Source organism: Labeo rohita, chromosome 22 (genome assembly GCF_022985175.1).
Source record: "Labeo rohita strain BAU-BD-2019 chromosome 22, IGBB_LRoh.1.0, whole genome shotgun sequence".
NCBI lineage: Eukaryota > Metazoa > Chordata > Actinopteri > Cypriniformes > Cyprinidae > Labeo > Labeo rohita.
The window spans coordinates 59,015,281-59,040,890 of NC_066890.1; the positions used below are offsets into that span (position 1 = coordinate 59,015,281).

General features: G+C 41.6%; 1 protein-coding gene across 1 annotated transcript in view; it reads right to left on the reverse strand.

Annotated features, from left to right (window-relative positions):
- ptprsa (protein tyrosine phosphatase receptor type Sa) overlaps positions 1-25,610 on the reverse strand; it is a 246,800-nt gene that overhangs the window by 123,579 nt on the left and 97,611 nt on the right. Inside the window, exon 4 of the mRNA XM_051094491.1 lies at positions 10,143-10,311. Within this exon, the coding sequence (XP_050950448.1) occupies positions 10,143-10,227 (85 nt within the window). The 5' untranslated portion in view covers positions 10,228-10,311. The remainder of the gene's footprint in view (positions 1-10,142; positions 10,312-25,610) is intronic.

Sequence of the window (25,610 nt, forward strand, 5' to 3'; positions counted from 1 at the left end):
TGTTTTTAATTGCTATATTTTTGCTATTTACTAAATTTCTACATATTTTGCATGCAAAGTCTTTGAAAATCATACAGACAGATTTTCTAATGCCTTTTCGTCACTTCTTGAGCTTGACATGCCCTGGTCACAATTCTTGAAAGGAGCAGCATGAACATTTGTTGAAATGTCTAATTTGGTGCTCTACGAAAGAAAAAAAGTTTTATGGGTCTGGAACACTATATTCCGCACTATATTCCAAGTCTCCTAAAGTTGTATGATAAATTTGGGTGAGAAATGGGAAAAAAAGTTGTTTCCTTCATAAATCTGAAATATAATCTGTACTTTTGCACATTCAAACTTGAGCATTAGTGTTTTTAATTATGACTTTGAATAAATTGTAACATTTTGCATACAAAGAACTTGGAATACACTGCACGAGTTTTGTTGTTTCTTGAGCTTGACATGCAGTATGATAGATTTGTGTGAGAAAAGAAACCATCATACTTTTGCACATTCACAGCTCACATGCAAAACACTCGGAGTATCAACATTTTTTAATTCTGATGCATGAAAAACAGGAAGAAAGTCTTTTTCTTCATAAATCTGAAATATAATTTGTTCTTTTGCAGACCTCTGGAGAAGTCTCCTGAAGTCATGCAATATATTTGTGTAAAAAACAGGAAGAAACAGAAAGAAACACATTGTTTCTGACAAAAATCTGAAATATAATTTGTACTTTTGCACATTCATACTTGACATGCAAGAAACTTAAAGCATCAGCGCTTTTAATTGCGGCACTATTTGCTTTAATAAAATAATAACCTACTAAATCTTTTAATTTTGCATACAAAGAACTTGAAAAATGTTCCACAGGTCATACGGACAAGTTTTCTGGTGCTTTTTTGTTGTTTCTTGACCTTGACATGCCCTAGTCACAATTCTTGGAAAGGAGCAACATAAACATTTGTCAAAACGTCTTTTTGTTGCTCTACGAAAGAAAATGGGTTTGGAACAACATATAGGACTTGCACACTATATTCCAAGTCTTCTGAAGTCATACGATAGATTTGCGTAAGAAACGGGAAGAAATGGAAGTCGTTTCTGACAAAAATCTGCAATATAATTTGTACTTTTGCACATTCATACTTAACATGCAAGAAACTTAAAGCATCAGCATTTTTAAATTGCGTCACTATTTGCTTTAATAAACTAATAACCTAATAAATTTTTAAAAATTTTGCATACAAAAGAACTTAGGTCATACGGACAAGTTTTCTGGTGATTTTTTGTTGTTTTTTTTACCTTGACATGCCCTAGTCACAATTATTTGGAAAGGAGCAGCATGAACATTTGTCGAAACGTCTTTTTGTTGCTCTACGAGAGAAAATGGGTTTGGAACAACATAAAAATGACTTGTGCACTATATTCCAAGTCTCCTGAAGTCATATGATAGATTTGCATTAGAAGTGGAAAGAAACAGAAGTCATTTCCGTCAAGAAACTTATGACGTAACTTATGAATTATGATGTAATTTGCTGTAAAACTTTGCAAATTTTACTTGGGATACATGGCATTAGTCATACAGACTAGTTTTCGGGTGTTTTTTAGTCGATTCTAGACTTTGACATGCCCAGCTCACAATTCTTGGAAAGGAGCAGCATGAACATTTATCAAAACGTCTCTTTTGGTGCTCTACGCAATGAAGTCAAGGGAGTTTCTTTTTTGGTGAAATAGTCCTTTAACAAGCATCCAGAAAAAGCCTCAGCGTGGTCCGCAGATGGATGCCGCCCCGAGCATCAGAGCATCAGAGATTTACTTAGGCAATCGAGCTGCGTCAGGGAGGTTAAACCTCAGCACTGTACGAAGCAGGTAATGAGGGACATTCGGGCCTTTTAGCTGATAACTTTAAAGAGACAAGACGAGGGGGGGCTTTTTTCCCCTCAGGGGCCTGAAATCTCTCACTTGGAAGCTTCAAAGGGAAAATAAATTATTGAAATCGCTCGCGTCACTTTCTGCCCGACTCAATCAAAGCGGAGAGGAGCTGGCAAGGGCGCGGGCGGCACGCGGACACTTAAGGAGATTGCTAAACGCTACGGCACGCCGCTTCCCGAAAAAAATCACGATGCACAGAGCGCCGCTCTGAGGATCGACAACAACCGAGCCTCTGGCGGGATTCCTGAAATAGCGACAGCCACAGGAAATCATTGTAAGCACACGGTCCGAACATAAACACTCAAAATGGAAGAATAACACAGGTCTGTGTTATTGAGCAATAATACGCAGAGGCTGCAGAAACACAAAGTGATTTTTATGGCACTACGTGGGACCAGCATTGTGCAGATTGCGGTGTACAGTTTCGACAAGGGATATTTCGGTCCGGTCAGCGCGGCGCTGGACAGGGTGTCTGGAGGTTTTTCAGGGGGGTTAGGGAGGTTCAGATTGGGTGTTTTATGGTCAGACAGAGGCACACCCAAGCTAAATGAACTGTTTTTAGAGCTTGTGCGGAGGATTGTGGGAAAGCAGACCCTCATTTGATGCCTCATCCCAAATTGAAGGATATGAATTAAAGAGTGCCTGCTTGAAATAATGCTAATAAGACACACTGGACTGAAATTATTTTTCGCATGATCATAAAACAAACATTTTTAATCAAAAGGCTTATTTTGAAGATAAATATGATAAATGGCTGTCATAAAATGCTATCTGAAGGCATAACTTATAAGAGCTTTAATTTTAGATTTAAAAACGAATGCAAATAATAATTTAGACATCCAAACACACTATCTAGTATATGCTAGTATTTATTCATCTGACGCCAGCAAGTCCTACAGTAAGGATTGAGACTGTGTGTGTGCGCGCGTGTGTGTGCGCACTCAAAAGCTAATCGTGTAAATGTAAAACCGCTGGACTTTCTGCGCACACACACAAACAAGCCCCCAGCTTTATTACCACAGGCCAGATTTATTCACAGGCCTTTTTTCTTTTTGATTAAAAACGTCTCCTCCACATGTTGATTTATGAGAGCATGAGCGAGCGAGAGGGAGGCGGTGAGGATGACATCATGCAGTTGGCAACCTCTCGCAGAGGTGACATCCACTCTCTTTGTGTGTGTGTGTGTGTGTGTGTGTCTAAGTAAAGACCCGTGTGCGGCGCAGCTGTACGACACAACGACCACAAATCCACCTGGACAGCGTGTGTGGGCTGAACGTTGCCTTTAAACAGGTGTTCGTAAGAACAAAAAACATTTAACGTCAATACAAAACAGATCACAACCCAATTTACATACACAATTAGACGCACTTCTGAGGAAAACAAGATATTCAAAGAAAAACAAATGGGAAAATTGATTTACCTATGCTAGGCAACTTTGCAATGTTTATGTCAGGTTGTATTGCACACGTAGCTTAGCGCCATGCTAGCCGTCACAGCGTTGTACTATCCTAAAATTTCCATAAGGAAATCTGATCAGTGAGTTAAAAAAAAAAAAAAAAAAAAAAATTGTTTGTATCTTTAAGTGTACCTGACGCTAAGTGCTAGTGCTAACTTTAACAATTAAGTGGTAACTTCTTACCCCCCAAAAAAGCTTGACTGTTTCTAAACTGTCGTTCAAAGCATTACGAGGTGTAATAGTGAATAGCTACAGCTGTTAATTCAAATTAATCCATTAAAAAAGCTACTTTTTATGTCTAAGTACAACTGTCGCCAAGTGCTAGTGCTAACAGTTTCCCCCCCAAAAGTAGCTTGACTGTTTCTAAACTCTTGTACAAAGCATTATGCGGTCTGATAGTGAATAGCTAAAACTGTTAATTCAAATGAATTAGTTAAAAAAGCTACTGTTTTGTGTCTAATTTTAAATTCAGTTGTCACTACATGCTAATGCTAATTGCTTTTTCAAAAAAGTAGTTTGACTGTTTTTAAACTCTCGTACAAAGCATCATGAGTTCTAATAGTGAATTTGTAAAAATGTTACTTTTTCCGTCTAATTTTGAGTGCAACTGTCGCTAAGTGCTAATGCTAACTGTTTACCCAAAAAAGTAGCTTGACTGTTTCTAAACTTTCATACAAAGCATTATGAGGTCTAATAGTGAATAGCTGAAACTGTTAATTTGAATGCATCCATTAAAAAAAGCTACTTTTTACATCTAATTTTTAAATTAAACTGTCGCTAAGTGCTAATGCTAACTGCTTTCCCAAAAAATAGCTTGACAGTTCCTAAACTCTCATACAAAGAATTATTAGGTCTAATAGTGAATAGCTAAAACTATTAATTTAAACGCATCCATTAAAAAAAGCTACTTTTTACGTCTAAGTGCAACTGTCGCTAAGTGCTAATGCTAACTGCTTTCCCAAAAAAGCTTGACTGTTTTTAAACTCTAATATAAAGCATTATAAGGTCTAATAGTGAATAGCTAAAACTGTTCACTTAAACGCAGCCATTAAAAAAAAGCTACTTTTTATGTCTAATTTTAAGTGCAACTGCCGCTAAGTGCTAATGCTAACCGCTTACCCAACAAAGTAGCTTGACTGTTTCTAAACTCTCAAGCAGAGCATTATGAGGCCTAATAGTGAATAACTTAAACTCTTCATTTTAAATGAATCAGTTAAAAAAAGCTACTTTTTTATGCCTAAGTGCAACTGTCGCTAAGTGCTAATGCTAACTGCTTTCCCAAAAAAGCTTGACTGTTTCTAAACTCTAATACAAAGCATTAAAAGGTCTAATAGTGAATACCTAAAACTGTTTATTTAAACATATCCATTAAAAGAGCTTAATTTTATGTGTAACTTTAAGTGCAACTGTCGCTAACTGTTAATGCTAACTTTTAACATTTAAGTGCTACCAGATTTCTCAAAGAAATAGCTAGACTGTTTCTAAATCCTCATACAAAGGCTTCTTTCAAATACTTAACAACTAAACAGGTTGTGTAAATAAATTATTTTTATTTTATGATGCAACTAAGTGCAACTGTTGCTAACTGCTAACTTTTTAGCATCAAAGTGCTAACAGCTCCCCCCCCCCCAAAAAAAGAGTAGCTTCACTGTTTGTAAATTCTCATATTAAACATTAGAAGATGTAATATTATATAGCCAAAAGTTCATTTAAACACTCAAAAAAGCATATTTTTATTTGTAACTTTAAGCGGAGCTGTCGCTAACTGCTAACGTTTAACATCTAAGTGCTAGCTTCTTTCCAAAAAGAGTCACCTACAGTTTCCATTAGGTTTAACACTGAACAGTTAAAATGGTTCATTTAATTAATTCAGTTATAACTTTAAGTGCAACTGTTGCTAACTGCTAACTTTTAACATCTCAATGCTAACATTTTTTCCAAAATAGTAGAATAAAATCTTTCAGTTCACAACAAACCATCCCAATTAGTTTTTCCAACACTGAATATAAAAAAAGAACAACAACAAAATGTCCCCCGTTCAGCTGGCTGTGCTGTACGACAACCTGACGAGACAGTAATTAGCGATCAGAGCCTGTGAGACTACAGCGGACGATGTCGCAGCCAATCAGACGGCGCCGTGAGGAGGGTTTCGGTGGCCAGGGGTTTGAGGGGGGGGATGGAGTGATTAGAGCTCTGGGACGATGTGCACTGCCTAGTAAACATCTGAATCACACAGAAGACACAAACACAGACACGCAGAGCAGTTCCGAGGGCGTCTCGGTACCAAAACAGAGACGGATTGATAGTGAGAAATTATATATCCTACAGTCATAGGCGGCGCATAATAAAACAAAAACACAAATGTGATCTCGTTAATGTCTCAATTGTTTTTCCTAGACTACATTGAACATAAACAGACAGCAAATGGAGGCTAAAGTCTCTGGTTGAGATTTTACTCAGCATTTCCTGCCTCAAAACGTGCTCAAATTTGTCAGGGATCTCAAAAACACAGAAAATAGTCACATTTTGGACACAAGGATACAAACAAAAAAAAATGGCCAATTTTTTTTTAATTGACTAGCAGGTTACTGGAAGGCTAGTGAATTAGCTGACCATCGTGAACTATCATTAATGTTAAGTAAAGCTTATGTTTAGTCTTAATTTTGAAATTAGTAATAAACTAAGGACTAGAAACATTTTACGCAAGTACATGAACACAAAAAAATAGTCCAATTTTGGACGCAAGTGTACGAATTAGAAAACGTCCAAATTAATTCACTAGCAGGTTATTGGAAGGCTAGTGAATTAGTCGATTATCGTGAACTATCACTAATGTTAAGTAAAGCTTAAGTTTAGTCTTAATTGTGAAGTTAGCTATATTTTACACAAGTAAACACACACACACACAAAAAAAGTCAAATTTTGGACGCAAAAATTGCAAATTTCTTAATCGACTAGCAGGTTATTGGAAGGCTAGTGAAGTATCGCTAGTGTTAAGTAAAGCTTAAGTTTAGTCTTAATCTTGAAATTAGTCGTAAACAAAAGACTAGAAACATATTTTACGTTAGTACACAAACAAAGAAAATAGTCACATTTTGGAGTCAAGTATATGAACGAAAAAAAAAAGGTCAAATTTCTTAATTGACTAGCAGGTTACTGGAAGGCTAGTAAATTAGTTGACCATCATGAATTACCACTAATGTTAAGTAAAGCTTAAGTTAAGTCTTAATTGTGAAATTACTTGTAAAAAAAAGGCTAGAAACTTTTTACGCAAGTACATGAACACAACGGATAGTCAGATTTTGGACGCAAGTGTACAAACGAAAAATGGACAAATTTCTTAATCTCTTAAATCTCTTAATATCTTAAATGACTCCCCTGTTATTGGAATCCTAGTCAATTATTGTGAACTATCGCTAATGTTAAGTAAAGCTTAAGTTTAGTCTTAATTGCGAAATTAACTGTAAACAAAAGGCTAGAAAAATATTTTGCGCAAGTACATGAACACAAAGAAATAGTCAAATTTTGGACGCATGTATACAAACAAAACAAATAGCCAAATTTTGAGCGAAAGTACACAAATACAAAAAAATGTTTGGATGCAAGTATGCAAATGTATAAAAACAAGACGCCATATTTAATTGACTCCATGTTATTGAAATCCTAGTCAATGATTGTGAACTATTGCTAATGTTAAGTAATGCTTAAATTTAGTCTTAATCTTGAAATTAATCATATAAAAAAGGCTAGAAATATGTTTTACGTATGTACACAAACACAAAAAATAGTCAAATTTTGGACGTATACAAATGTAAAAAAACATTTTGCACCAATTCCAAACCTGCGTTAAAAAAAGACCTTTTTAACTTATTTTGCAGGAAATCCAAAGTTGCGTTATGTTTTGCCATTTTTTAATGCATCTGAAGTAAACACCCCTTTACAAACGTGAACTTGAATAAAACGTGAATCATATAGTAGCGTTCAAGCAACCCACGACTAGTAATAGTTTTGTTCACCCTCACTGCGTCAGACGTACATTAGCTTCTGGGCTGCCTTACAAAACCAACAAACAGGAGGAAAAGAACAATGTCGGGCACACAAAGACGTGGCGTATCTGACAGCGGCCCATTCTCACGTTATCTCTCGGGCAGCGCTTGAATTACACCTATTTTAGGCTTGAAAGCAGCAGGGGGAGGCTTTACCTCCGCTTTCATCCCGCGCTCGCACTCGCCCCTCTTTACTTCACTTGACTCTTTGTTTTGTTTCCCTAATGCGTCTCTAAACCCATCTTAGGGGAGAAATGGTGCAGAACAAATCCTGACTTCGAGCCTTGGAAATTAAAAGACAGCGCAGGCCCCGATCCGTCTGATGAAGAGATATACACGCGGAAAAGAGAGACAAAATAATCCGATAAACAGTGATCTCGCGCTTCACGTCTCTACGTGTACGGGGAGATCCTTAAACCCACACAGAATTTTGTTTTTGATGATTATAAAACAAGTGCGAATGTGCAAAACCACAGACTGTCAAAATCTACTAGTTGGTGGTTTGCCTGGATGACTAGCTGATTAAGTCCTGAATAATTAGCTTAGATTTGGGTTTAATTGACCTAAAGAATACACATTTCCTGAGGGGATTTACAGTTTCTTTCAAATGTTGAACCAGCCACTCTGCGATGATAGAACTTCTCACAACTGCTCGTAAGAATAGCCCTACTGTTTAACAGTTGCGTAATAGTTACGAGAATCCAGGACAATGATACTGACCCTTCAACCACTCAATTAGCCAATACTGGATGTGTAATGGTAATACGTCATTGTTGACCCAAAATGGCTATCCTCAATCACTTAGTTGGCCAATATTTTTACTGCAAATGCAATACGTCAACGTTGACCCAAAATAGCCACCCTCAACCACTGAATCAGCTAATATTGGCCAGGCAATGGTAGTGAGATGATATTGACCCAAAATGGCTGCCCTAAACCACTGTATCAGCCAATTTTGGGCGTGCAATGGTAATATGTAAAAGCTGACCCAAAACAGCAGCCCTCAACCACTGAATCAGCCAATATTGGGTCTGCAATGGGAACACATCAATGTCAACCTAAATATGGCCACCCTCAACCATTGTATCAGCCAATATTTCGCATGCAATGGGAATACATTGATGTCGACCCAAAATAGCCATTCTTAACCCCTAAATCAGCTAATATTGGCCCTGCAAAAGAATTATGTTAGACATTGACCACCCTGAACCACTGATTTAGCCATTTTTGGGCCTGCAATGGTAATACTATGATGACAACACAAAATAGCCACCCTCAACCACTGAATCAGCCAGTATTGGCCAGCCAACAGCAATAAGTTTATGTTGAGCCAAAATGGGTGCCCCCACCCATTGAATCAGCCAATACTGCCGACTGCCATTTTGGGTCAACTTTAACATATTACCATTGCACACCCAGTGCAATGGGAATACGTTAATGTCGACTTAAAAATGGCACCCCTTAACCACTTTATCTGCTATTAATGGGCTTGCAAAAGTAATATGTCGATGTTGACCAGAGTATGTGAGCAGAGTGGAGCGACAACAATTTCCCCTCCGCGCTCCGTGCATTTTATAACCGCTCCGCTCCAGCTCCGCTCCGGGTTCACAGTTTCCCGCTCCCGCTCCGCTCCTCGCTCACCGATACCAGAAACACCGCTCCGCCTTCGCTCCGCGTCTAAACTATATCAGTATGTTTGAAATACCACAGTTCTGTTCATAACGAATATTAAAAGACAAAAATAACAGAAATAAAACGAAAGTGTATTTTTAAAGTGGCTTATTGGAACACTAGTGCGCAAGCTTTTTTCCTCATGCCAAGCTAACATGGTTGTCAGTCAGCATTAAAAGGTATAATTGCTGCTTTTTGCAGTGCAAATGTTTGTGATAATAATAATAGTAATAATAATAATAATAATAATAATAATAATAACAATACGATTCGAAAATCTGATTCGAAATTGGATATACAGATGAAGTACCACAGTAAGCTTACATTTGTTTGAATGCATTATTGAGAGAGCGACTGCATGTGAATAAGTGTTGTACTTGTTTAAATCACGCTTTCACTTGAAAATATTCAGTATCTTGAAAGAACAAACTAATTCATTGAAAACTATAACTTTCTGCTCATGTCCATTGCCGTCGTCCTAGTTTTCACATTCTTTCTGATTTGATTGATCCATCTCTATTAAGCTAGCTAAATATGCTATGTTTAACACCTGAATTCTTGCTATATATGCAGTTATATTATGGGTCGTTGTCATGAATTGTACTCGTGATGGAGCGGTAGTGGAGCGTTCTTGGAGCGAGTAAAAACCACAACGCTCCGACTTTTAAAATTTCCGCTCCTCACTCCATTAAAAAAAAAAATCACACCGCTCCACTCCGCGCTCCGCTCCCACTCCACTCCGCTCACATACTCTGATGTTGACCCAAAATGGCCACCCTCAATAACTAATTTGGCCATTATTGGGCCTGCAATAGTAATACGTCAATGTCAAGTCAAAATGGCCGCCCTCAACCACTGAATCAGCCAATATTGGGCTTGCAATGGGAAAATGTCAACGCTGACCCAAAATGGCCAGCATTGACCACAGAATTTTGAAGTCTTAACATTTGCATGACATTTTCTCTTAATTCAAAAAAAAAAAAAACTTGACTATTTTAGACTTTTGACACACTTGAGACTTAAACTTGACTCTTAAACTCTTAGTCTGGTCTTACATAAGGCCAAGGAGCCGGTGAGCAGCGGAGACAGCAGCAGGGCGCTCAGGGAGAGCAGGATGGGCAGGTGGCCGGCTGGCATCATGTCGCAGATGACCTCTGACCTGGCTGGAGAGCCGCGGCCCCACAGGCTGGAGACGAAGGGTCGGCACGCTGGACGTTTGGCACTCTGGAGGAGAGAAAACAGGAGAATCCAGATGAGTAATGATGCTCACTGACAGACAAGATAAACATGAAAATGTTAACATTGTTTCACCAGTCAACCATCAAGCCCATTTACACGCTTTACCAGAACGCTCAGTTTGAGCTTGTTCACATTCCCTCAGACTCCCAATTACAGTTTCACACAACTCATAATTAGTCAGGCTTTATCGCTGGATCTCGTCATTATTTACTTATCCGCCCATCTTGTAATTACCAAGACACTCATCAATATTTCAGACGGCGTCTCTTTGTTTTAGCCAAATTGCGATTAATCCCCCCGTCACCGCTTTCTGCCTTGGGAGTCGACTAGTGGGTTGCTGTGTTTCTCACACACGCGGGGCGGAAACCCGGCGAACGTGCTTGTACACCATTTAATTAAAGATGGCAAGAACATCAGATGGCAAGATGGCAAGAGACGCGCTAACACGTGTAGTTGCTTTCGGAAGTCCTCGATCACGTCGAGAATGAAAGAGATGTTGACAAGAAGCGCTGAGACTCTGTAAAGAGTGACTGTGGCGTCTGTAGACGAACCTCCAGGCCTGTGTGACTCAGTAAGGGTGTTTAAACAAGTCGCAGTCCAAGCTGGCACTTTTTTAATTCGTGCCCTGGGGATCTGGTGAAGGACCAACAGTGGAAGCTGAGGAAGTACTAAACAGACTGACAAATGGCTGATATTAAAAGTTTATAACATTTTGTCCCCATATATTAGAAATAAACCACCCAAAAGATGTTATGAGTAAACTTATTTTAAATAAAATAATTTTCATTTTGAAAGCCTTCATAAACACTGAAAACAGTCAAATGTCACCAAGAAGCCAAGATTTATGATTCCGGGTGCTGACATAACACACTGCAACAGTCCACTCTTGTTCTCCCCCCCAGAGGGCACGTGAGACACTTTAAACTTTCATAATAAGTCTATTGTGTCACACAGCCATCACACACACGCCGTGTCAGTCTACACCGCTATTTGTGCTCCTCTAGTGTGGCGTTTTACGTTTCCAGAGAGCCTGGAAGTCATAATGTGCAAGTGAGGACCTAGTGACAGCTGGCTTGTCAGCTTGGGGTTTCCTGTCAACCTGCATGGCGACACTTGAAATTCCGCCCCACATAAACAATTGAAAATGTCAGTCGAGGGATTCGGCTTTGGAGCGCCGCAACCAGAGGGCCAAAGCGGGCACGGCATGCCCAGACAAAGAGGAGGAATATGTCCTCCCTGATTTACGACGCTGGCTGTCCAAATCGGATTCCAAATGCAGCTCCCGTTCACCATGTCAGGAACGTTAAGGTTTGAAATTTCACGGCAACAATCGATATGGATACCCCAAATAACCTTAACAACCAATGCAACCGTATTGCATTCATCAAAGGGAGCCAATTTGGGTCGCATTTGTTAGCAACGGTGCAAAATTTGGTGCAAAAGTTTATGAACCCTACTGGTGCCAGGATATAGGTCTTTCTCTAATCGAATGCTCTCAATTCATGTTCCCCACCTTGGCTAGCCCTTAAAGGCTGGGAAAATAGTTGCACTTCAACCGCACCGTCATGCAATATGCACAAAGACCTGTGTGTATGAATAATTGAGCTGTATGGAGAGGCAAATGTTATGGACTTGTTGGGGAGCGACACTATGTGCAGAGCAACTCTGCAAAAACACTGGTGACAAACCTATGCGTCATGCCATTATGGTTTGGCATGCCATTCTTAATGTGTTGCATGCATTGGATGCTGATGCAGAAATCGCGCCACACTCCGTACAAACAGTTCTGATGTGAAACCTCAGCCCTCCAAACTCCAAAGCATCCAGGTTTTTTTTAACCAAGCCATTATGAGCCAAGGATACGCAGCGCCTGTGGATACCAGCATTGCAACCACTGGCCGTCAGTCGAGCGGTGCATTTATGCGTGCCCAGGTCTTTTATCTTTGGTTCTATCTCCTATCTTTCTTGCTACCTCCAGCAAATGGCGATATGCCGCACGAGTGTGTGTTTTCTTTTTAATGGAGAGCACCAGCAGTCAGATGCAATCAGGGCTGCGCTCATGACTGGCTGGCTTCCTAATCCTGCACGTTTCCATGCATTATTAATGATAACATGTCAGATTCGGCACTGAAACAGAGAGATACGAGACAGAGAGAAAAGAGAGTGAAAGATTGAAAGATCTGGCATTTCAAACTGGGGTACACGAAAAGATGCATGCCCTGCGGCCGCAGGAATAATAGGCATGTTTAAATGCGGCAAGCACGTGAAAGACGCTACTGCGTTTTAGCGCATGAATATATTTCTAAATGAATGGCGAAGAAGAGTCGTAAACACTTGGAACGGCCAAGTACTAAGCATGGCTGTGGAAGGCGCATGCTGCATTAAATGCGCTCGCATTAATGTGAATAATGATTATGAAATCTGCAGTGCTGAGAAACGAAGACAGAAAGACAGCCAGCACCATGTTTATGTGCAAGAACGCAAAAATCTGGTAGTAGCACATGCCGATGAAGAAACCACCGTGCAGATGCTTAGAAAAGAAACAGATGCAGCTGCATAACAACTGGGAGGATGATAGTGCGCATGTGATTTTTTTTAAAGCTGGATAATCAGAGGAGGAAGCCAGATCGGAGTCCCCAGTGAGTCTGTGTGAGGGAAGAAACCATGGCGAACGTCCAATTAAAACTCCCAATTAAGCGCCCCAGAGAGCGTTCCTCAATATAGAGATCAAACTGCTGATAACGGCGCAATCGGGCGTGAACACGAATACACCGAGCTACAACTTGTCTGCAACATTCTCGTAACCTCTTTAGTCACCTTTGACTCGAGATATAAGCATGCTAACAGCTCTGCTAACATGTGCACATTGTGAAGTGAGTTGCGTGTCATTATGCACATCAAAAAGCGAGTGGAAAAGAACGCAGGGTCCTGATTTTGCGCTAATAAAATGGGCCGTCTGATTATACGCGCACTAAAAACTTGATGGTTTAAAACCAGATTCAAGACAAAAGACCTCAGAGGGGTCTCATAAAACAATGCCGCGGCCATTTCTATTTATGAGCGAATGTAATATCCCTTAAAGAGCCCCTTGTAATGGCGCCGTTCCCTCCGTATGCTACGGGCAACGGAGGCCCTTGTGAATGGCTCTTGATTCAGTCCAATTATCAAGGACACACACTCCTCCTGCGGTCACACACACTTATGTGTCTGTCCGCAGCCGTAAAGTGAGCGAGCTCGAGTGCACACACACATCTGGCTTTCAAGTCAGTGCCAGATTTGACTGTGTAGTCCAGGTGGCATGAGTTCGTGTTTGTCTTTCTTTGCTGTCCAAGCTGCCATTTTGAATAGCGCACAGAGAGAGGCCAGCGTCCATCCCTACGGCAAATTCAGCCAGAGGTGCTTTCACAATTCAACTACTATTTCCACTTCGGTTCTGACAGTAGAGCTGACATTTAAAGTCAATGGTGAACCCAAGTTGTATCGTTTAAAAGTATACGAACAATACTGAGCTGATGGTACTTCCTACCTCACAGGAAGTATTTAATGATACGTTTTTGCCCTAAAGAGTCACTAGTATAGCTTAATTTTCATTAATAGCTTAAAATACAGTGATTAAAATATATAACATATTAATATTACAGCAGAGCAACAAATACTATGACAGATGTCTGATGTATTTCTTATGTATGTCTTTTGATTTTAGGGTAAAATCTGACTTGTGACAAGAATAAATAGGCCATGTTCTTGACAGATTTAGTGAGATTCATCCTAAAGCCTCGGCGTACACTGCCAGTGTTGAGTAATCATATGCATTTGCATGCATTTGTGGGAGCATTATGTAAATATTTTTCGCCAGTTCTATCCTCTCGCTCTAATGCTCCACACAGATGCATAACAATCACAGCATTATCAGGTGATTGCCTCTCATTTCAAGGCACACACCTGCCATTGCCATCATGGCTGCTATCCACGGAGACACCAAGAGAAGACAGCAACGTCTTCTGTGACCAAAGCCTCCTGCCTTTGTGTTTGTTTACAATGGCAGCGAGATGATCTACAGCTTTTTCCTGCGCTGCAGATGTGCCGTGGAACCGAGATGAAATGTTTGATGAAAAATAACACACGCAGGAGTCGCTCTGTCTCCACTTAAGATGCAGAACAGTGGCAGGCAAGAGAAGCACGCAGGGGGCTTTTGCCAAGAAAACGTCTTTCTCCTATATCCTCTCCAAACAGCCGTTACATAATTCTGAGTCTTGAGTACAACCAGAACGGAGGGAGCGCATGTGAGCGCGTGCGTCGGAACAAAGCGAGCGCTGCTTCACGCTGATATGTCATTCTGAGAAAACCAGGTGGCACGTTTGACCTTTGCGCTTTGAGGGAGATAAATCCAAGAGTCCTTTCACTTCTGTGAGAGGAACAGACGTGTTGCAATGCAGTCAAACCAGTACTCATAAAGCTTTGCAGCTTTCAGTTCATATCTGTTAGCTTTTGAGGCTAACATTATGTGTTAGCGTACTCCTACACATGGATAAAATAACCTTTGGACGATATTCACATTTAAGACTGACAATCCTATGTACATTTCTGCCTAGTAAAATACTTACTCTATAATGACAATGTACCCTTTTCCAACAACTACCTGCAATCGGCTAGCAATAGCAATAACAAACCATGTTTAATGGTTGTAATGAACTAATATGTTAAATCTTCAGTGCATCCCACCCCAAACTGAGTGTTTAATTTGCTAATATGTCAACATTTATATTGCGTTGCATTCCATTTGAATTTGAATTCCCTGGGAATTGAACCCATGATCTTGGCATTGTCAGTACTGTGCAGGTAAACTTCACTCCTGACACTACACTACAGTCTTTAGCCTCCTTGTTAGTGCACCCACCTCCCGTGCTGGCGACCTGGGTTTGAGGCTTGGAACGGTGCAAGTAGGACCCCGGGGGGGTTAATGTCAACAGCACTCGCCTCAAGTTTCCTGATTGTGCACTAAAAGGAAAGGCAAGCCATGTTAAACAGTAGGACATTTTCAGTATAGGACGTATTATCTAAAAGACAGGTCATCGAGTCTTTGACATGCTCGAATGTACCTTTCAGAAAAGCCAATTTAATTACAAACCCGGCCTGGCTGCGATCTGCTTTAGTCCTTGAGAGAAGAATGACGTTGCTTTCTGGATTCTCGCCAAGCCATCTACATGCGATTTCTGCCCTTTAAGACCCAACTAAGAGCTTTTCAAGGGCCGCCCTAGAGGCGGAAATATCGGAGCCCATTTATATTCTGGACCCCAGCAAGGGATAAAATTACATTAAGCGCAGGTGCCCCTTGGAAATTGGAATACTTTTCTTAGCTAGGTAAATAGCAGCTCGGCATAGTTGCTACGGGATTGCAGTATGGAATCATTCAAATCAAGGTAAATAAATCGTTATTTGGGAAGCTGGCAACCTATGATTCGGCAGCTGCTCCGGAGGATGGGATGGTTCCTTTCAAAGGTGGACAATTACGCTGCCACTCACTGTTATTGGCGGCGCAGCCCGAGGCGGGGTGGATGGGCTGCATTAGCATTCCAGCACTGCGCATCCATTTAGGCTAGGTGTAACCACACTGCCGCAGGCAGGATGTTAGTGCTCTACACTGCAGACAACATCCTCCTCTCATGGTAGGAAGCACCGAATCCCAACATGAATGCAAGCTCCTGTGTTTTTACTAATGGCGGTATACAATGCATCCTGGTATCTGGGAGCCAGACGGAACAAGACAGAGAGTTTTGTTGAATGTAAATACACCAGACTAGCATAATGCTGAGAGGCAGTTCTAGGTTTGTGTTTGCCCAAATGGCACCTGAACTACACAAGTGGAGCTGTTCAGATTAAGAGCTCTTTCCTCAAGGACGCCAGCGCCCCCCTAGTACCATTAACTGAAATAACTTCATTGTGCTAATTAACAACCCCGGGGTCAATTCGTCACCTTGTTTATACATGCTCCACTCGACAGGGCCTGCACTGAATTTGCGGAAAGCAGCACGCTAATGGTGGCTGTGGAAACAAATAGGGAATTCAGATGTTTTCGCCCCTTTACTCACCATAATAAAACCATTTTGCTCAAGCACGTTGACTCCTCAGCACTGTAATTACATGACAGTGCTGTGGTGAGTGGGTGCAGGAGTGTATAATCACATTCTGACCGCGACTGGAGCCTCGGGAGAAAGCGCACTGAGGCAGACGCGAATGTGCGCGAGTGAGGTAAGTGTCCCCGGGTTCACGACTGGGCTGAATAGATGTGGTTCCCTCCCCTCACCCTGCTGAATCGAGAGAACGAGAGACGTGTTGAAGACAGAAAACAGATGGCCAGGTTTGAGTTTGCGCCTCCTGTCTGTCACCTCCCTCCATCCCAGCTCCAGAATAACAACTGGCCACTTTTTACGGCCATTATAAAAGCTGCAAGGAGGAAAGGCAAATAGAGTCCCGGGAGCTCTACCACAGTCACGCGTAATCTCGCTGACTCGGCTGCACAAGGGAGGGATTGTAGAATGGGCACGGGGTCGAAGGTGAGGTGACCTCACATACTCAGGGTAGAGGGGTTGTTAGCCTCAACTTGGGCAGCTAGATATTCTGATGTGTCCCTGAACGCGCTGCTGAGGAAACAGAGACTACGCTGTCCGCATATGAAAGTACCACTCATAAACAGGCATCGAAACACTAGGTTATTGTTGGAGTTCAACCTCATGAAGGACACGCAGTGTTCTCTGAGGCTCAGCACTGACGCTGTGTTGAATCAGAAACGCCCTGACCAATGCCCAACAAATCCCTCCCTGGCCACCCAAAAAAAGTACCTCTCCGGACAACTGAAGATCTGCAGGAGGGATCAAAGGTGAGAGGTCAAGCAGCTGGTTAAAGCTCTTTTTTAACAGTGCAGCATTCCTGCACTCCCTGTTAGGAACTGGAAAGATACTGCAAGAGGATCGAAGACAAATGCATTCAACTCCTACGTCTGCACACAATACAAACAGCAGCATTAAAAGATGCCAGCATTGCGTGCTATGAACGACCCTGTGGGCGATCATTTGCGTCAGGCAACTGGCCCTTTTCAACACCATATCAGGCGTTAAGTCAGCGCTGCATGGTGTGAGGTGTAGTCAGTGCGAGAGCAAGAGGCGCCATCGCTTCTTTATCTCTAAAGAGATCTGACAGGCCCTCGGAGCTGCGAGACAGTACCTCTCGCCAGAGTTCGACTTAGCTGTGGCGCAACAGCCACCCCGCGGCCTCCAGCTCGTCCAGAGGGTCCAAGCGGTCAAAGAAATGACAAACGTCGGCGGAATGAACAGGTAAGAGGACGACAGCACTACACCGGGAACCTCGCTCTGTCCTTTCGCAGAACCCCTCAATCAACAACGCTCAATTGACTCGCATTCATGGAACAACGGGCCTAAATAAGGGAGGGAAAACGAGATGAGTAAATCTTTCCTTGCTCAGGGAAGGACGGAGAGTGAGAGAGAACACAATTGGGTCAATCCGATGAATCAATCCCGGTGATTGGTTGACTGGGCAGACGGAATTGACAGAGGAACATTTTCCCGCAAGCAAGTCAGGCTGATTATACAACAATCAATTTTTCATTACTGTAACAATTGGCAGCACTGACCGAAAACGTGAAATTGTGGGAAAGCTAATCCAATACTATAGGTTCGATGACTTGTTAGAGATCCTACTATTAGCCAAGGAACACTCAAGGCTCTCATGAGATCTATAATCAGATGCAGACAAATAGACTCTAATTCTTATCTTAGATACAGCTACTTTATTTTCCAACCTAATATCGATACTTCGGGCTTGAGTTTCTTTGTGTGTACAAGGAAGCACAGAGCTGTTCTGTTCATTACAGACTAGGAAGCCCCCCTTCTCCTTCTCACCGCCCAAGTCTCGTTAGTACCCGCTGAGCGTGAACGGGAATGTGTGGGCCGACTTAATCAAAATCACTCGCAAGGAATTTGAATACTTTAAATTAAGAAGCTGTGACGCTCTTTTCTCCTAGTCTCTCCGGTCCAGCCACCTGGTGCGGCGCGTCTGCTGATTACGAAGAAACGGGTAGGAGGAGGTGCCGAGGAAGAGCTGAACACATCAAGTGGTGAACCACCAACTGTGCTATGAGGGGACGAAATGAAAAAGAACAACCTTACGTTGCCTTAGTTATTATTCTGGCTCAAAGAGATGGCTCCCTCAGAAGGGGAAGGTTGTGTTCGAGGGGTACACTCTCGTGTTATTGCTATTCCCATCATCTATTCCTCTGAGTGACGATAAGGCGGGCGAACCTTTGCGCACCTGATACGTGCGCTCTAGGCCCTCAAGTGCACTCTGAGACAACAGCTAAGGGTGGTTATGTGGCATCATTTAGGGAGGTGCTCGAATGAGGCAGATTGTTGAGCCAGGATGGAGCTGTCAGCGGATAAGTGTGTTTGCTTGCTAAACATGTGATGCTAGTCCCTCATTCCATCTGTTTGCTTATGAGAAGGGGGGAAAAAGTACCATGAAAAATGAAGAGGGTGGGATAGAGCAAAAGAAGCAGGTTTCGGAAAACCTGGTAAAAGAACTGAAGGCTGTCATTCCAGTACAGCCCAAGCTGTTCGGCTGTCGTCAGGCGTGCTCAGCAAGATGCAGCCTGCTCCATATGGCTTGCTCGGATCTGCCATCTCAAGGGAAGAGCTGCCTGCCTGCGCGTTTGGGAAGAATGAGAGAATGTGTGATTGTGTTTCACTCTGAAACGCTCATGTTTATGCAGAATATCAAGCCGGGTATTGTTACTGCTGTCCAGCTCTGTCTAAAATAGAAGTAGGAGCCTTTTCCAAAATGTATTTTCTTGGCAAACCTCCGCATTGTTGAGTTTCCAGAGTGCTTTAGAAATTATATCCAGTCCAAGGGAAACTTTCCACAGCGTACCTTGCTAGGGGAGATGCTTTCTCCCAAGCCTAGCAACCTTGAGCATATTCCCATGGTGAAAATGTGGGTTCCAGACAGGCTCAGCAGACCAAATCTAACAAAGGTCTGATGTTTTATAACAACAACAACCCTTTCAAAAAAACACAGCAGCAATAGCTGTTTAAAAATAGCAAGTCTAAAATTAAGCTAGGTTTATGCTTAAATGTGAAACATTTGACAAAAATCATTCTTATTCATATTCAAAAAAAAGTTTGCATAGGACAAAGACTTATACAAACACACAGTTGCAAACAAAAAATTGCTGCAATAAAATCTTTAACCTATGCAAACCCCCATTTAAAGGTCCACTCACAAATATTAGTGAAATAATCACATAAGTCTTGCATGGAAAACATTCCCTCTCCCTCCCTGATCAAGCGGGGGCAACAGGAATTGTGCAGTCTTGTGCGAGCAAGAGCTTGATTGAGCAAGTGTGAATGGTAACAAGGCCCGAGGGGCCAAACAGACAGGCAGTAGGGATTACAGAGTGGGATTGAATAAGCTCATGTATGGAACACACATGAGAGAAACTGCGCAGGGAGCCCTGTTTACTAGAGAATGCTATTCCCCGGAAGCGCACGGGCGGGGGGTTGCTTACACACATGCGGGGACTACATGGTGGATGTGGATGAAAACAGATTCGTCTGGAGTCACGTAAAGATGATAAACTAGAACAAATACACTTGGAAAACAGAGGTACCGCCTGACGGGCCACGTTAACGGTAGTTTTCTGTATGCGCCAGTCCATTTAGAAGGAAGAATGTGAAGCGCCACAACAAAAACATCAGAGAAAACAACTTTAACATATTGCACAGCCAATAAACTCAATGTTCCTTTAATTTTGCCCAATAAACGGTCACAGCATGCTGTTAGATCTCCAAAATTAAGTTCTATTTGAGGCTCAATTTAACTTTGTTTTTGTCATGAAGCTACTAGGACACAGAATTACTGCGGAAAAAGCACTGTTCAGAAAAGCATACTGTGCATTGTATGCATGCTGCGGGGGGTGGGGGGTGGGGGGGGAGGGATGATTACTAGAACACTTGCTGAAAACAAAGTAGCATACTAGACCACTAACAGCATATGTTCTGTTATGTATCTGTCTACACTGCAAAACTAATTTTGTAAGGAGTAAGCCAGTATTGACAAGCAATTTTTAAAAGCTAGTATGCAGTATACACTATATACTACACAATTTTTGGTAAGGAGTAAGCTAGATTTCCATCTTGAACATGCAGTTTTAAAAACTAGTATGCAGTATGTAGTATACACTGCACAATTTTTTAGAAATTAGCTAAACTAGTACGCATTAAAACTAATATGCATTATACAGTATCTGCAAAGATTTTGTAAGAAGCTAGTATTCCATTCTGAATGTGCAATTTTTTAAAAGCTAGTATGCAGTATACAGTATATACTGTACAATTTTAAGTAAAGAGTAAGCTAGTGTTCCATTTTGAACATGCAGTTTTAAAAACTAGTATGCAGTATGTAGTATACGCTGCACAATTTTGTTAGAACAAAATAAGCTAAGATTCAGTTTCAAACATGCAAAAACTAATACACATTAAAACTAATGTGCAGTATACAGTATCTGCAAAAATAATTTTGTAATGAGTAAGCTAGTATTCCATTCTGAATCCGCATTTTCTTAAAAGCTAGTATGTCGTATAGAGTATATACTACACAATATTTAGTAAAGAGTAACTAGTATTTCATTTTGAACATGCAGTTTTAAAAACTAGTATGCAGCATTTAGTATACACTGCACAATTTTTTTTAGAAAGAAATAAGCTAGGATTCAGTTTCAAACATGCAAAATCTAGTACGCATTAAAACTAATATGCAGTATAGGGTATCTGCAAAAATAATTTTGTAATGAGAAAACTAGTATTCCATTCTGAATCTGCAATTTTTTAAAAGCTAGTATGCTGTATAGAGTATATACTGCACAATTTTTAGCAAAGAGTAACTAGTATTTCATTTTGAACATGCAGTTTTAAAAACTAATATGCAGACTGCACACATTTTAGAAAGAAGCTAGTATTCAATTTCAAAGATGCAGTTTTAAAAACTAGTATGCAGTATATACTGCACAATTTTCAGTAATGAATAAGCTAGAATTCCATGTTGAACATATTGTTTTTAAAATCTAGTATGCAGTATAAACTCCATAATTTGTAGTAAGGAGTGAGCTAGTGTTCCATTATGAATGTGCAATTTTTAAAAGCTGGTAGACAGTATGCACTATATTCTACACAATTTAAAGAGTAAGCTAGTATTCAGTTTTCAACATGCAGTTTTAAAAACTGGTATGCAGTATGTAGTACATGATGCACAATTTTTAGAAAAAGGCAAGCTGGTATTTAATTTTAAACACGCAGTTTTAAAAACCAGTATGCAATACATACTGCAGTACTTTCAGTAAGAAATAAGCCAGAATGCCATGTTGAACATGTTGCTTTTAAAAACTTGCATACAGAAAATATTACATAATTTGTAGTAAGGAGTAATCTAGTATTCCGTTCCAAATGTGCAGTTTTTAAAAGCTAGTATGCAGTATGCTATAATATTCAATTTTTAAACATGCAGTTTTAAAAACCAGTATGCAGTACATACTGCACAATTTTCAGTAAGGAATAAGCTAGAACTCCATGTTGAACATGTTGTTTTTAAAAACTATAATGCAGTATATACTATATAATTTGAAGTGGTGTAAGCTAGTACTCCATTGTAAATGTGCAGTTTTCAAAAAAAAATAATATGCAGTATGTAGTATATACCGCAACATTTTTAGAAAGTAAGCTAGTACTCAATTTCAAGCATGCAGTTTTAACTAGAATGCAGTATAAACTGCACAATTTGCAGTAAGGAGTAAGCTAGTATTCCATTCCAAACACAGCCAGGGTACGTGGTATAGCGTAGCTCAGCGGGTGTGTGCTTAGGGCCAGATTTAGTATGTTTGTGAGAGAAAAGGATGGGGTCAGTAAGAGAGGAGTGCAGCCGGTCGCCATCGCTCCCTGTGGAAATGTGAACCAGCTGTGGCATTCTGGGGGCCGATCTGCTGGGGCCGATAACACTGGGCCTTTTGTCCATCTGCCCTGACTTTCTGACATTCTCCCACTCTCTCTCCCTCTCATTCCTCATCCCTCGTTTTCTCTCTAGATTTCTCACTCAGCCACCACTCGGCTAGAGAAAACAATCTTCAATCGGTAAGTGGGGGGCTCTCAGTCTCACACACGATTGAAAGGCAGTCGCAGAGACACAATGCGTTATGAGCACACATAAACAAACGGAAGGCATGCGGCCACACAAAAGAGGCCTGATGGCTTGTTGAAGAAAACCTGTTTCACAAAACCTATTTTCAGTCAAAAAAATAAATAAAAATACAGCAAGGGAAAACATCCAAGAATTGAATCTTCTGCAAACCCTTTGCAAGAATATCAAAACAAAACGTCAGTCGCTACACATACACAAATAAGATTTCAGTAACTACAACAGTTTCTTTTGTTGCTAAACAAAAGATAGCTAACAGAAGTCATATTTTCATGAGGCGGCAGCAACAATACAAAAGCTCAAACAGTTTTCATTTACACTGAAAAAATGTGACAAGTACCGTCATTATCACTATTGCGAAGTTACAAATGTAGCACAAATAAGCTACAACAAACTATGCTAAACTGTTGCAGTAAACTGCAGACTGCACTAAACTGTGCAAGAAAACTTTGCTAAACGCATGCTAGCTTCCGCTACAAACAGGAAAAAGACAGTGCTAAGAAAGACTTGTGTTAGCAAAAAAAAAACCCTCAGAGATTAGCATCCTCACATAAATGACAATGCATGATGCTTTTGTTTACTCTCCACTCTCATTAGCTTGCAGCGGGGGTAATTATCGTTGCAGAAGAGGCTTCGCGAAAACCAAATCCCACATTCCACGTCAACGTGGAATAACCGCAGTCAGCTGTCCACTCGGACGACTTAAACTACCTCTCCTCCCTGCGCTAGGCAGCCCCCTTCCCAGCATTCCACAGCTAAAATAAATAACCCGTCTCCGAATGGTATTTTAATGAGAGTGTGGGAGTGGAACTGTTATGCGCAGCTCTCCGCATGCCAACGTCTGAGCCTGGCCTCCCCTTTACGCCGCTAACAATTAGTTAGCTAATCAGCCACCACTGTGAAAGAAATATCTTTTCATAAACACAATATGATGGGGACAATCAGGCTAGTTGAAGCATGCTACGGCAATGACAACATTATGTGCGCGGTGCACTTATCAGCGGCTCCGTACCCTTGGAACGAGGGCGTACGCTAACCTTTAAAGAGCAGGTTAATGTATGGGGAGAGGTTTTACAGCTAGGGACAAATTCATTACGATGATTTGCCATTTCAACCTTCTGCCTATAAACCTAAGGACGGCATTTCAAAACCCCCTGGTTTTAACCTTAATCTAACCCTTGTCTAAGAGGAGACAGGTGAATATCAATTACGTACTGAAAAGTATCAATGTCAAACAGACGGTTAGAGCTGCGGGGGTCCATTTAGGCTGGTGCGTGTTGCAGAGGCAGGGAGTCTTGGTTTGGAAGTTTCACGCTAGCTTAACACAGTTATTTCATCATCGCCTCCCTAGGCCTAAAAGGTAATCTAAGGCGCCTTGCTTGGGATTTTACTGTAGGTTCGAGAAGGTGGCAATGCGGTGGCGGAGATTAGCCTGCATGAGATGTTTCAGGGTCGAATGTACCAGGATGTTCCCTGACAGCAAGCTTGTTTTAACTAAACGGCCACCGTGTTGAAAGCAATTAAGACTGCTGTTGAGAGCAGCGTAGCAGTCGCTGTACCATGAATGGCAAGTCTCCCGGAAGTTCCATTAAATCCTGAGGTGGGAGTTTGCAGTTTGCACACACAGACAGAACGAAAGGGGGAAGGCTGACTCGTCCTCTGGAGAGCCGGGAGCCGCTGATAAATCTTTGCCTATGGGAAGAGTCACTGATCCTTCTTCAGTTACCCAAGCGTGATACGCCACTCACGTTTGCATCCATTTGCAAGTCAAGTGGCTCACTTCACATTCAGCACAGACAGGAGTGGCAGATAGGATCTCCCCAGGACTCGAGACAACATTGATTGATAAAAACGAAATTAATACATACAAAACAAGGCTGTTTATGAACAGTTACAAGGAGAGGAGGCTTAAAGGTAGAACGTGCAACCTTGCACTTTGAAGAATGCCTTGCCGGGGATAGGATATGACCCCAGGGGTATCCAAACCCGGTCCTCCAGGTGTATACACCTGAACCAGCTAATCAAGCTTTTACTAGGCATACTAGAAACTCTGCAGGACACCGGCCCTCCAGGACCAAGTTTGGGCACCCTTGGTCTAGCCTGATGTGACCCCAGGACGCCATGGGAATTCACAGCAGCTTAGCATTCCCTTGCATTCCGTAAGGAGAAAGCATTCGCCATGTTCTGGGAATTCCCTGGCCAAAGGAACTGGCAGTTCTAGCAGTGGCTAAAATGAAAACAATAGGCATGTATTGGCAGATTATGGGAGAGAGAAAAAAAAAAAAATGAAATGATGGCTTCTTGAAAAACCCAAATTCCTCCTATTCCTCCAGCTCCCGTTTCATCTCCACCCGAGGCGAAGGCTAAAAATAGAGGGACTGGGAAAACTCACTTTTAGCCCCGTAACTGTGGAGAACTTGGTTTGACACTGAGCTGATGGGGTGGAAGTCGAAAAAAAAAGCGGACGTGGAGTGGAAGGGCTTTTTTTGTAGCTATTCTGGGTAATACGTTCTATAATTTACAGCACCTTCATATAGAAGAGTTCAGACTAGAATGATGTTTCTAATAGAGTTTATGGGAGGGCGCTGAGGCTCCACCTACATGTTCAGACTTGCAGTCTGGTTTCAGTCAAGTGCTCGGTCAAAGGTCGAGCGAGTTGGCGCTCTCCATGGCAACTACAGGGCAAAAAAAAAAAAACATGCCGAAGGGCTGATTATGACTCTACCCTCATCGCCAACTTGTCCATCATGGGAATAATCCTGCCATTCCCTGTGACCTGCGCAACTCTGGAAAGAGAAGGGGCCCCATGACTTCCTGTCTGCCGTTGGTCTCTGAATTGAAGGGGTGCATGAGAAGCATGAATGGGGACTTCAAAGCCAAGAAGAGGTGAATGTATTTATAGACAGGGCTGGCGGTAAAGTTGGCAGTAGTGCTGGAGGGGCGTCTAGAATAAAAATCAGGGTTGCCCTGAAAGAACTCTAGAGCCTGCTGGGAGATAAAAATAACTTGGAGGCAGCCCGGCCCCGAAC